General features: G+C 43.9%; 1 protein-coding gene across 1 annotated transcript; it reads left to right on the top strand.

Moving 5' to 3' along the window:
- The first annotated feature begins 255 nt into the window (after window positions 1–255).
- sik1 (salt-inducible kinase 1) lies at window positions 256–10581 on the top strand. The gene is made up of 14 exons (XM_085433717.1): window positions 256–593; window positions 1099–1294; window positions 1408–1524; window positions 4213–4276; window positions 4472–4633; window positions 5136–5260; window positions 5358–5481; window positions 5570–5790; window positions 6157–6306; window positions 6398–6508; window positions 6623–6848; window positions 6927–7181; window positions 7312–7501; window positions 7616–10581. The coding sequence occupies exons 2-14, from the start codon at window positions 1142–1144 to the stop codon at window positions 8130–8132; spliced, it is 2415 nt and encodes an 804-aa protein (XP_085289843.1). The 5' UTR covers window positions 256–593; window positions 1099–1141; the 3' UTR covers window positions 8133–10581.
- Window positions 10582–13411: the final 2830 nt, after the last annotated feature.

The following is a 13411-nucleotide window of genomic DNA, read 5'->3' as shown; positions in this document are numbered from 1 at the left end:
GCTGACGAACACCAGTTGCTTTCTGTTTCTGTTCCTGTCGGAGCCGCGCGCGCAGCCGCTCTGTGGAGAGAGCCCGCGAGCTACGAGCCCGGCAGAGGGAAACATCACATGGTGACACATCTTTACGACTGACGTCACCGTCCCCATCTCCAAGCAACCCCTCCATCAGCACTCGCGTCACCGTGCGCCCGAGCCGCGCGGTTGCCCAGCAACCCTTTCCTTGCGCTCGGGTCCGGCCTTGCCTTGCACCCAGCTCGAAGCTCTGACGCGGGTGTGACGTTAATAAGGTGGGTATCAATTTGTTATGGTGGCGAGGAGAGGAGGGAGGAGGAGGAGGAGGAGTTCCCCCTGTGAGTGCCGAAGCCCTCAGCTCTGCATTCCGGCGGAGCTTACAGGCACACACACCGGCCGCAGCCTGGTCCCGGCCTCAAGACTTGTTGTAGAAAGTCAAAGGAAAAAGTTACCCCGCGCGTGTTGCCCGCAGTTTTTCCTTTTTGTCTCGTTGTTTATCCGGAGCTCTGTTTGTGGAATGGTTGACGTTTCGTCCGAGAGCTGCCTGAAGTGTGAGAGAAGGTGGTTATTATCGTTGTAAGGTAAGAATTACTCTCGATAACTCACATTTTACTGGCTCATTGTCACTTAATAGAAAAACTGGTAATTTTACAACTCAGCCAAAGTCTCTTTCTCTCTGCCTCTCTCTCTCTTTTTTTTAGTTTTCTACATGTATATATATACTATTTTTTTACGTATTATTCAGCCTCTTTTTCTTAATGGTCGTGAAAGTGTCGCTTTTTCTTATAGGTTAGTGAAACCTATTTGTGTAGATCTCTTTGTACCCAATGAATGAATATCAGCGGGCTTGTTTATATATATTACACGTATTTGTACACCTGTAACGAGATTGTAGTCGTATTTCCAGCTTAACTCGTTTATTACACCAACAATGTTTCGATAAAGTGATCATATAATAATTTTAATTCGTCTGTGTTTTCAAACAGTCAGGACCAAATGCTCGTTACACGCGGAACAAAAGCTTCTAGCAAGTGAATTTTTACACAAATGCAATAAAATGAGTAATGTGCACCGCTGTCTCTGCAGGTTCGTTTATCACAGTGCTGTAACCCCAGTCTGTTGGTACGCCATGGTAATCATGACAGAAACCAACCGGGGAGCTCAGTCGAGCCCTGCCCAGGGGAGGCCGCTGCAGGTCGGCTTCTATGAAATCATCCGGACCCTGGGGAAAGGGAACTTTGCAGTGGTGAAACTGGCCAGGCACAAAGTCACTAAAACACAGGTCAGCTGCTTTAATATCATTGTTAATATTATTAATTTCTACTTGCAGCTTTTTTTCTGGCCTTTCTTTTGAAATTTGCAATTTTTAACCACGATTCCCCCCCCATTTTTAAGGTGGCAATCAAGATTATCGATAAAACCAGGTTGAATCCTTCCAACCTCGAAAAGATCTACAGAGAAGTGCAGATAATGAAGCTGTTGAACCACCCTCATATCATCAAGCTCTACCAGGTGTGTATTGTGGCTAACCTCTCTCTGCTCTCTGAAATGTCGTTGTGTGCAGTGCAGAATGCTGCGTGTGTAATTCAACCTGTGTTACGCCCTCACGGTAGCCAGACTGTATGCTGGTCTGCAGGGAGCTGGTCTAAATGCATGCATGAGCATTTGAGTAAAATGCTCTGGTGTGGAAGGAAGCCTTTGCAAATTGAGGAAAAAAATATTTTCCCTTAAACAGCACTGGTGCGCTGCAGAGCACTGCCTTTAAGGACCATTTGTTGCCTGGTTTTAACCAGCTTGCCGATTCTCAGAGTATACTGAGTCATAAGTACTGCAGAACAGCATTAGTGCAATCCCCTTTGATCTCCCTGTATGCGTATGTGTGCTTGTTAGAGAGAGAACAGTCATCGGTACCAGCCGCTGCTAAGAGCATTGCATTTCTAAGATTTCTTCAGTTGTTTGAAGGAAGAGGTGATGGCAGAGATATGGGAAACAGAGCAGGCAGGCGACTAATTACCAAAACATCCACAGGTCTGGACTTTAAGCCTAATTAGCACCTGTTTAAACCACTGCAATGTGTGTGCATGTCACGTGAAGGCTACCCCACAGCAAAGCGCTGCTTTACTGCTAATCAAATTGAAGACTTAGTCGAAAGAATCCGCTTTTCCCCCCTCAGCTGACCTCGCAAGCACCGCGGCACGCGTCTGGCAACAAACACACAAACACACACCCATGCAAACAGACACACAATGCCCTTTCTCTTTTTTTTTCATTCTGGATTTTTTTCTGCCTTTTGCTTTGTTCTCTGTTGTTTGCTACTTTTCAGGATTCGTTTGTATCTGAAACCTCCTTCTATTCATCTCACAAGACCACACAGACATTTTTAATGCTTCACACTGATGGTACAAACAATTCAAAGAGGATATCAAAATTTTTCATATGTTAAAAAGAAAAAGAAACATCCAACCACTCAACAAATTAACCATAATGCAGAAAGAAAAATGCATCACTTAAGATGTGTAAGCACAAATAAAATAGAAATTGAAATCCCCAGTACATGATCGTCTCTTCTGACACACACCAATATGCAAAATAGTTTAAAGGCATTCATGCTTTATACATTATTCAGATGCGTCAAGTGAGTGTAAAGACAGATTAACCATGAATGAAGCCTAACACTTCAGTTAGATTATGTGGAAAAAACATGAGATGGAATTCATTAATTTAAAAGATAGAATGATAATAAAAAAACCCAATTTTATTTAAAAGACCATTTTTGATCTGACAGTCTTTGTTTTGTGATAGAGCGAGATGATAATCTGTAGGTTTGTGGTGTTGTATCACTGCTGTGCTGTCTGTCCTCTGTCCCTTGTTAATTTCTTCCTGGCCTTGGGTTGTTCAAGGTGATGTTAGTCAGATGGTTGTTAGCAACCCTCGTCACCTCCTCTTTCTCCTTCCTGCACAAAGGGAGGGTACTGACATAAGACCATCTTGTGATCTGTAGATTACATCCTCTAGTATCCCTGCAGTTTTTTGGGAGACCTCACGATAAATCAGCTGCTGCTTCCACTTTGTTTTTGTCTCACGGGAACCAAAACAATTCCTCTAAACTGAAAGGTCATTGAAGTCTCTCTCCCGCTCATTGTTTGTTTGCATAAACCGCCCGTCTTATCGCTTTAAATTCCACTGGAATCTCATGGATTTTTTTTTCTTTTTTTAATTTTATGCTCCCATTATGCAGCTTTTAGCAACCTTAAATTGACCTTATGGAAAACGAGGAGTCCAATATGGATGTTAAAGGGTTTATCTTTATTCGGGGGTGACTAGGGGCCCTTGACGCGCCATGGCTGTTCTTCGCAACAGTGACGTCAGCTGCACCTCAAGGTGACAGGGAGCTGCCCTATCTCGCAGATAAAGACTTGTGCCCGCTTGGGGACCTTGGTGTATTGAATCACCGTTGTCTGGTTTTCTAAAGGACCCGGTGGCTGAAAAGAATTAAGCTCCGCCATTCACTGGAATTTGGTGACATTCAATTTAGGAGTTGGCCAGCAGCTTTATCCAGACAGGACTTTGTCATCTGACGATAATTGCTTTGTTGTGCAACCTTTTTAGCTCAACTGCTCTGTCCCTGAGGGCTCTCATGGGAAACGGAGGCCTTGTGTGAGCTCCAGGAAAGAACCGGGAATTACGTCTTTCCGTCCCACAAAGTGCATTGAGCTCTGAGTGATTGCACTTTGAGTGTTTCTGATACACCATGTGAACAGCCCATGTGAATGTGCCCCGCTCTGTTTTCATAGATATAAAGAGATAGGGGGAAGCTTGAAATTCAACACTAGCATCCACTGCCAGCTGGTATCAGCCTCAAGAAAAACATTCCCAAGCATTGGATCAGCTGGTTTGAGTCTGAATGTTACGCATTCCTTTTTGGGTCTGTATTGACGTGTGTAAACGGGTTTTAAGACATGAGGAAAATGCGCACGGGAAGTCACTGACGGTTTACTTATGCAACAGGGCATATAATGGAAAACAGGGTGTTGGTGTTTTTTTAATTTTATGTGTATGGAGACATTTGCAAATGAGGAATGTGGTGGTTATAAATGCTGGAATGTGCTACAATGAAACACTGAGAACAACTTGAACTTTGAAATATGGTTATCCATGACACAGTTACACTCATTGTTTTTTTCTCTTTTTCTCTCTTAGGTCATGGAGACCAAAGACATGCTGTATATTGTGACAGAGTATGCAAAGAATGGAGAGATGTTTGGTGAGTGAAGCCTTAAGCCTTTTCATTTGCATTCACAAAGGTACATAGCACACCCAGAAACACAGAGGTTAATTTTAACCCTCCATGACAATTAAAAGGCCACTGGCAAAATAAAAGCATGGAAAAAGGAAGTAACCTCATAATAGACCCTCCTAAGAGTCTGATCCTGATAGTCTGGATCCTCTCTCCCTGCAGACCACCTAACCTCAAATGGCCGCTTGAGTGAAGATGAAGCACGAAAGAAGTTCTGGCAGATCCTTGCCGCGGTGGACTACTGCCATCGGCACCACATCGTTCACCGTGACCTAAAAACTGAGAACCTGTTGCTGGATGCCAACATGAATATCAAACTGGCCGGTAGGTCGATCATATTCTTAGTGTTGGCTGGTGATAAGATGCAGTGTTAATGGTTTTTAATGCAACAACGTCCTTCTGTACCTACTTGCTGTTTCTGTATTCTGTTCAGTTTACGCCTGAAGAACGTATTTGGTGCTCTGGGATTCTAATTAAATCATTGTTGTGCCATCTATGTGCTAATTAAATGTTAATTATTCACCCATTTTACTAAGACAAGCATCAACCAGAGGAAATGAGCTCAGCACACAATCACACGCTTTTACATGAAGAAACTGTAGAGCCAAATTATCAGAAACAGGAAAACAGTCAGTCTTTTGTATGAGAAGATATGTTAACCCGAGCTTACTTTGAAGTGTTGATGAATATCTCATGATGATAAATTACGTAACACACCATGAACAGTACTAAATCTGCGCTATAGGGCCTGCAGCGCTTCAAGCTGGAATGGAAAGCAAACAAGTTTGATTAAAAAAAGTTGTTCTACACTTGTGTCTGTGTGCAGACTTTGGATTTGGAAACTTCTACAATGCAGGGGAGCCTCTGTCTACATGGTGTGGCAGCCCGCCTTATGCTGCCCCTGAAGTGTTTGAAGGGAAGGAGTATGAGGGGCCTCAGCTGGATATTTGGGTAAGCTCCGGGAATGTAATACGGCATTACTGACAGAGGAAGCGATGACATTTACATAATCGTGATTACATTCTCCTTTTTGCTCTTTGCTTCGCAGAGTCTCGGTGTCGTGCTTTATGTCCTCGTCTGCGGCTCTCTTCCATTCGACGGAGCCAGCCTTCCCGCGCTCCGGCAGAGAGTCACCGAGGGACGATTCAGAATCCCTTTCTTTATGTCACAAGGTATAAATTATCCCAACAACAGTTACCGCAAATTACTAAAACGGTGTAAACTACATACAGAGACTCATTCACTGTTTGCGTACTTTAGACTGTGAGAATCTGATCCGTAAAATGCTGGTGGTGGATCCAGCCAAAAGGATCAGCATTGCTCAGATCAAGCAACACCGCTGGATGATGGCGGATCCGTCAGCTGCCCACCAGATCCTCAGCCATCCCCTCACGGAGTACAATTCCAACCTGGGCGACTACAGCGAACCCGTGCTGGGCATCATGAACACACTGGGCATCGACCGTCAGAGGACTATCGAGGTGACTGAACAAGAATCAAAATGTGTTTAGTGGTTTTATGAAAGTATTGCAGTCACAGTAAAAATACTCAGTTTACGGCTTTACAGGCAGCGGGTAGGCTGCAGCTAAGTTTTCATTCTCTCTTAAGTTGAACCTACATTGTATTCCTTCAAAGACCTTATTCTGTATTTAAATATAGATTTCTCACTCTGTCATCTCCAAATATATAAATGCAGATATATGCAGCTATATTTGTCTTTCCCTTAAAAGTTTTAAAGAGGTGCTAAAGAAAGCTATAAAGAGAGAGCACTGGTTATAAACTGTCATTACAAGCCACAGAAAGTAAACAAAATGGCAAAATGACTAATCTTCTGACCTTATCTTCAGTCTCTGCAGAGCAGCAGCTACAACCACTTCTCTGCCATCTACTACCTGCTGCTGGAGCGAGTGCGGGAGCATCGTGCACAGCAGCTGAGCCGCCAGTGTGGAACATGGAGCCAGAGACCAAGGAGCACCTCCGACTCCACAAGCCCAGAGGTCAGCACTATAGCTGCATGTAGCTGACTATCAATCTCCATTCTTATTTGCATGAAGTTTAATAATCTCTGTGCTTTCTGCTTCCTTCTAGGTGATCATGGAGTCCACTGAGAGTTTTAGAACAACAGCGTTTTCACTTCCAACCAAAAACACCCCCCCTGTGTACTCAGAGGTAGAGTGTGACCAAGCTGGATTGTTTCAGGTAAATTTCTTAAATAGCACGCTCTCTTGCATCTATATTAATAGACCAAATGCAAAAGCTGCACCCTGCCCTGCTAGCAGTCAGTGGCTAACAGTCAACCTCCTTCCTTTTCAGCGTGTAGTGTTTCCAGTGGAGGCCAGTCTGAACAGATTGCTCTGGAACCGCTCCATTTCACCCAACAGCCTGCTGGAGACAAGCATCAGCGAAGAGGTGCGACCCAGAGACCTGGAGGAGGAGGAGGCGACGCAAACTCTTGGGCCCCTGCTCCCTCCAACCACCACCTCTCGCAGACACACTCTGGCTGAGGTCTCCGCCCGTTTCCACCAGTGCAACCCTCCATGTTAGTATAATATACATGCGCACGCATGTTCTTCATTCTTGTAGCGATGCAGAGTCTTGACCTCTCCTGTTTCTTTAGGTATCGTGGTCAGCCCCTCAGACGGTGCCTCCTCTGACAGCTGCCTGAAGTCTTCTTCCAGTCCTGCCCCCACTTTGCAAGCTGCTGTAGGTGGGGTGGCAACACTTCGGGCCTCGGGGGCTGAGGGAGGAGCTCTGCTGTCTGCTGGAGCTCCCCTGGCTCTCTCTTCCCACCTCCTGCCCCAGGCCCAGGGCAGCCTGCCCCCTGCCAGCTTCCAGGAGGGTCGCAGAGCCTCTGACACCTCCCTCACACAAGGTACACACGCATGATCGTGAAATCATTTCCTGTATGCCACCTGCCTAAGCTGGTATTCAGGTTTTCTCACACGTACCATGTAGTAGGATCAACGCTGCATTGCATAACAGTTTCCCATGCCTTCACGCAGGCCTCAAAGCTTTCCGCCAGCAGCTGAGGAAAAACACGCGCACTAAAGGACTTCTGGGATTGAATAAGATCAAGGGTCTGACGAGGCAGGCTGCCCCATCACCCTCCTGTAACCGCGGTAGCCGGGGGTCACTGGGTCCAGCTCTCTCTGAGCACCGCAGCATGCTGGAGGAGGTGCTGCACCAGCAAAGGTGAGTCACATTATTGCAGGAGCACAAAGCATTATGGGATTGTTAATTTCATAAACTACAAACAATTGAACCCCAAGTCGAGCTGTTGATAACAAATCTCATCTCATTTCCCAGAATGCTGCAGATTAAGCACCAACCACAGCCTCAGGTCCAAGCCCCTCAGACAGGACCTCAACAGAAGCCCCTGCTCTTCTTGGCACACCAACAGTCACCATCTCCTCCGCCTACTACCGTGTTTGCTTCCTCCTCCATGTTTGACAACCCTGCTCAACCCGTCCTGCCTGCTCAGCAGGCTTCAGTGGGTCTGCAGCAGGGTCCCTGGCAACAGACCCTCGAGACCTCCGCCACAGGCTGCTCATCCTCACCCTGCTACTCCTCTTCTCTGTCCCCCGTGGCCTCTGCTGCCTACCTTCTCGAGGCACGTCTACACATCAGCCAGCAACCCCACCCTAACCACCACACTGGCCTCCGTCAACAGTCTGCAGCACAAGGCAATTTCCCCATCCTGTCCAAATCAGCCATGTGGAGGATGGGCTCGGTCTCTGGCACAGACCTCGACATGCAGGAGCTGGGTATGTCTGGACAGCAGCAGCAGCAGCAGCAGCTCAGCAGCTGTGTGATGGTGAAGTAAATCATCGGGCAAGCGAGACCGGCGAATGTTCTCTTGGTGGAAGAGCCAAAAAAGACTTGATGCTGAGCGCAGAAGAAAAGAGAGCAGAAGTGAAGAACAACAAAAAAAGCAGACGCAAGTGACGAATTTGTCTTTATGGGGTACACGTGAGAATGTGTCTGCACACGTGTTCGCTGTGTGTATGTGTTTTTTCTAATCGTATAAGCTAAAGACTAAGCAATAAACCAAACTCTGGATGAAGTGTTCGATTCGTAACAGCCAGAGAAGCAATAACAGACTGACAGACTCTCCTCGGCTCCGATGGACTCACTTGAATAGCTGACGTTGCTGAGTCACTCTCATATTTTTATGCTGTCTAGATTTACTTTTTGATCTTTTTTTTAACAGGAAAGTTCGCTCTTCCATTTTTTCCTGTTTGTTTTTTTTTTTTTTTTGCCACTTGTGTAAGCGCTCTCAGTGTTTTTCACTTGCCTGGACAGAAGACCAAAATTCATATTATTTTCAGTCTCCCCACTTTGTTCACCTTCCTGAAGAGACATTTCTCTGTAGCAGTGCAGTGAACACGCAGTATAGTAACCTAAGCTTACTCACACCGAAGGAGACGATTTTTATTTTTACTGAAACTGTGATTTTTTTTTTCCCCGTTTGTTTTTTCTGTGCAAGATTGTTAATTTTAGTGACGCAAAACGCTGCTTTTACCTCAAGCTGCAAAAAGACTGCTACACCCTCATCAGCCAAAACTGAGCGAAGACGGTGTTTCGCTGGTTGAGTTAAAGCACAGCAGGTACATCAGTCAGCCTGGTAGCACCCTACATGTGTGGATCCATACCCCTCCCTCTCCTTTGTCTGATAAGCACCTTTCTTTTTAGATGCTATTACTACCTCCTCAGGCAACAATTTGGAAAGGTTAAGAAAAACCTTTAAATGCTAATGAGCAAGTTGAATATCAGAGAAAGAGGGTTTTTCGTACGGAACAAAGACTGTGGGAACAGTGCAATATTTTACATGAAAGAAACCAATGGAAATGAGGCTTAACATAGGATGGTCAAAAACTCCACGTGTACTTGCCTGAGGTTTTGTGTTCGTCTTTCTTTTTTTTGTGTGTGTGTGTTTCATCTTGCCGTGCTAGCTAGCTGACTAGAAGAGGTACTTCTTATGATACTGTAGTGACTTAGAGAAGAGGCTCGAGGCATTTCAAAATGCTGTTTTGTTTTGTTTTTTTTGTTTTTTTGCTTTTTTTATTCACACAGCATGCTTGTAGATCCGAAAGGAAGAATTTGGGTTTTACCAAAGACTCAACAGCACAAGAAATAGAGGATCTGTCAAAAGACACACTACTGACTTTCCTCTTTGAATGCTGTCTCCAAGATGTAGCGTGGTGGTGTAGCGAACCAATTTCACACGATCTCCTTAGCCTTTTGCTGTGAGACAAAAGAAAAGAAAAGAAAAACTCCCGCTGCCACCAAATCCTAATGCTACGTGTATTGTGGGTATCTCTAGCTGTTACTATGAGGACCATGGTAGTGTTTGTTTTGTACTTTTCTAAAAAAAACAAAAAGAAAGAAAGAAAGAAAGAAAAAAGAAGAAGAAGAAGAAAACAATCAGAACATAGCAATACCATAATGTGCAGGAAGTGGAACTTTCTTCAGTTGCTCAGTAGTAGCTTGAAATAGACACAGATGTCCTGCACTGAATTGCATGTGCAGGCAGTCGAGTTAAGGTGTTTGAAAGCTGTAACAGATGTGTATTAATGTGAGTGTAGTTAGCTGTCTCATGTCTGTGAAACATCTTGTAGGTGAGAGCTGTGTCTTTTCGAGCCCGGCTCTTTTTTTGAAATTATATTGACCCCCCCTCCCCCCCCCTCCCCCCCCCCTTCGGTTTATTGCACTCACTTCAACACCTGTGCCTTTGCCTGAACAAACTGCAGTCAGATTGCCCCACCCCCAGCCCCTCCTCTCTGATCCCCACATTGAAGAAAAAACGATCGATGGCTCCATTACAGGACATTTCCTCAGACGTCCCCTTTGATATTTTCTTTGACCTTTGAACTTGCTATCTAAACAAGCGAGATTTGCACTTTACTCATATTTCTTATTGCTGATTTTTTTTCTTTCGTTTTTTTCTCATGATGGGAAAAAAAATCACAAATCTTTTGAAACACTAAGACTTTCGATGCAAACCTGTAAAATTACCCTTGTGATAAACTTTGGATAAGAAGTATTTCATGTTTTTTTTTTTTTTTCCTGATTTGTTACTTGACTGTGTGAGCATGAGCACGTCTTTGTGTGTATGGATGCATGCGTGTGGATGTGTGTGTGTGTGTGTGTGTGTGTGTGTGAGGTTATAAAGAGGAACAGAAGGAGGGAGGAAGGAAGGAGAAGAAATGTTAGTTGAAGAAAGTTGTTTATTTATGTGGCTATTTATTTAAATAAAGTTCACTTCCTAAACATTTTCTTTTGTGGTCTGACTTCTTGTTAAACCGCAGGATGTGTTTTTTAACCCCCTCTATACTGTTTACATTTCTGTAGATGACTAATTTTTTTATTTAGATCTCTTTGATTCAAGATTACAGCTTAAACTTTGAGGTTAAACTCTCAGAGATTCAGAAAACACCTTCAGGCCATCAGGATGGAGAATGAACGTCTCTAGATCTGTCGCATTGCCTTGGAATTAAGCAACATTTAGTGGCTGCACACTCACGTTCTAGCATTTCAATATTCATATACTAAACTAGAAGTGAAAAACAAACGTCTTAATCACAGAATCATTGACACTAAGATGCTTCACCCTCTTCCACTAACTGATGATGATGCATTAGCACCCCATCGTAATGGTGTGATGCACAGCGATGATGTCAACGATGACTGCATCGGGCCCTGATCAACCTCCTGCTGGTCGATTATTCATAAACATAAGACGGGATAGGGCTCTGATGTTTGACAGGAAGGGCTATGTGGGAGTCAAGCGACGAAACTGAAAAAGAGAAGCCAGAGCCTGCTGCCCGCCTCCACCCGTCCAGTCAAACCAGACAGAAAGAAAACAGAAAAAGGGGAAATGCGTGGATTTGCGGCTCGCTTCATGTGCAGATTTACACCATCTGGGGTCACTCACATTTACACGTGTAGCATATGGTTGGACATTTGGCATTTTGACTGTCGGGGAGCTGCTCGTGAGGGCTCAGCCTGAAAGGAACTGGATGTCCAGCTGCTACAAACACATCCGTCATCAGCTGCTGCCTGCTGCACAAGTGACTTTGTCTAATAAAATTTTTGCAACATGTTCACAGCAACTGTGTGACCATCTGCAGCATTTATGACGTGCGACCTCTGACTGCTGCTGTCTGAACTGGAGAACAATATAATTGTACCGGTAGTCATCTTCACTGGAGGTCGTTTTTTTTGTTTTTTTTTTATCTCAGGGCTCCGTCGTATCCAAACAAAGACATACTCAGTCTTGACATTAACTCTGATATTGTGCACTTACAGGGTTTCTTTGCACCGTTTATTCACCAGAGTCAAATTCCTCTTACCAGGAAGTGACACGACCGGCTTGAAAAGAATGAAACAGGTGGTTTGTGAAACAAAACCACTTATTGTTTTCTTTGCTGCTTCACTTGGGGCTTGATGAACAGGTTTAACCAGCCTGTTACAACAAATTGTTTGTATAGGTTTCTCTTTATCGATAGGAGTAAGTAAAAGTCTGATGAATGCCTCAACACGTGTTGAGTCAGGCTGTACTGCATTGTGATTTGTTATCACTGGATGTAGTAATAATCTCGCTGGTAAATCAAGGAATTTCTATCTACATGTACCTGTGTATGTGTATGTGTGTCTCTGTCCCTCACTGATCTCAACAGTACATCTCTGGTGCAGTATGCTTCTCTCTGCTGTATTTTCCCAGTCCCCAAAGAGACAAGTGTTTATGCCTTGGGTTTTTCCATGCTTATACATGCACGATCACATTGGTCAATAGAATAGTCCCAATATGTAATGTCATGTTAGTAAAACTGAATACATAAAGTCATATGAAAAAACAACGCTTCCACAGTACTGAGTGCAGTCCTGTGAAAAATACTTACTGCTTACGTGGGATTTAAAGGGATAAGTAGCAGCCAGATGCTGATAATCAGCTATTGATTACAATTGATTATTGCTGAGTGTGAGCACCTCAAACACAGCAGAAAATCTGCAACAGAATGGCTGAAAAAGAAAATCAAGATGGAGCAATGGTTCAGTCAAAGTCCAGACCTCAACCTGACTAAAAACTCGTGACCTTAAAAAGCTGTGGATAGAAGAGTGGGCCAAAACTGTGTCACAACCAATAATCACTAAGTTTAGCTGTAGAAAAAGTCTACAGACATTGGATCGTGAAAACAGGAACTGTGGAAATCTCGACAGTTTACAAAGGAAATCACAACGACCAACACACCCAGGTAGTGTTTCTTCTTTGCAAGTCATGTAAAGAGCACTTGGATCTCAGCTGCCAGTGACTAAGCGGCTGTCGACAGCTGAATCCTGAGATATGATCACATATCACATAGGCAGGTTTGAGCAGAACAGCATGTCTGCTTTTTTGCAATTTGGGTCAGCATGTCATCTGATACAAAACAAAAAAAATATTACTCCAAATGTGGAAGTACTTACGTTTTACATGTTTTAAATGGCCTTTGAATTATTCACATGTTAACAACAATATTAACAACAACGAAACAATGAAATAATGACCATGACTGTAATGTTATGTGTATATTGGTGATAGAGGTTCAGTTATGTATAGTGAAACAAAGGCACAAAGGGGGGAAGCTGTCCATAGAGGGCAAAACCATAGTAGTACCAGTCTCTAAATGGTATTTATTGTCATCTAGTTGGATAGTTTAAAGATACCAGCACTGGTTTTACAGTCCATAGCTGCTTTGTACAATCATCAGCAGGCTGTTGGTGACCCTTGTTCAGGCTGCGGTTGGTGTGTTCAGCCTCTGCACGTGGAGAAGACAGGAATTATATTACACAAATAACTTCTTTAGAGTGAAGTGAAACTTGGTGTTAAAAATAATGAAAACCACCTCTCATGTTGCATTTTTGATCTTTGATGGGTGTTTTTCGTCTTCCTCTTTGTGGTGAATTCTGCTGTCACTTCCTTTTCTGTTCTAAATTTACAGACACCTGTACTCTGTCTACACATAATAGCCCTGCCATCAGGCTACACACACTTGGCTTTTTGGAGGGCAAACTCATTATTATTGACTCTGCATACAGTCATGTTAAAAAGAAAGTGCATCC

The sequence above is a fragment of the Copadichromis virginalis genome, linkage group LG16, assembly GCF_057382275.1.
Source record: "Copadichromis virginalis isolate Kocher_CV1m ecotype Utaka linkage group LG16, C_Virginalis_male_GT1.1, whole genome shotgun sequence".
Lineage (NCBI taxonomy): Eukaryota > Metazoa > Chordata > Actinopteri > Cichliformes > Cichlidae > Copadichromis > Copadichromis virginalis.
This window is presented reverse-complemented; position numbering and strand designations above follow the sequence as displayed.

Bases quoted from the DNA above. Each gene is read 5' to 3' on its own strand.
- sik1 (XM_085433717.1), top strand. From the start codon at position 1,142: ATGGTAATCATGACAGAAACCAACCGGGGAGCTCAGTCGAGCCCTGCC. The intron at 5,482-5,569 runs GTATAAATTATC...TGCGTACTTTAG, and splicing joins CCCTTTCTTTATGTCACAAG to ACTGTGAGAATCTGATCCGT. The intron at 6,307-6,397 runs GTCAGCACTATA...GCTTCCTTCTAG, and splicing joins CCGACTCCACAAGCCCAGAG to GTGATCATGGAGTCCACTGA.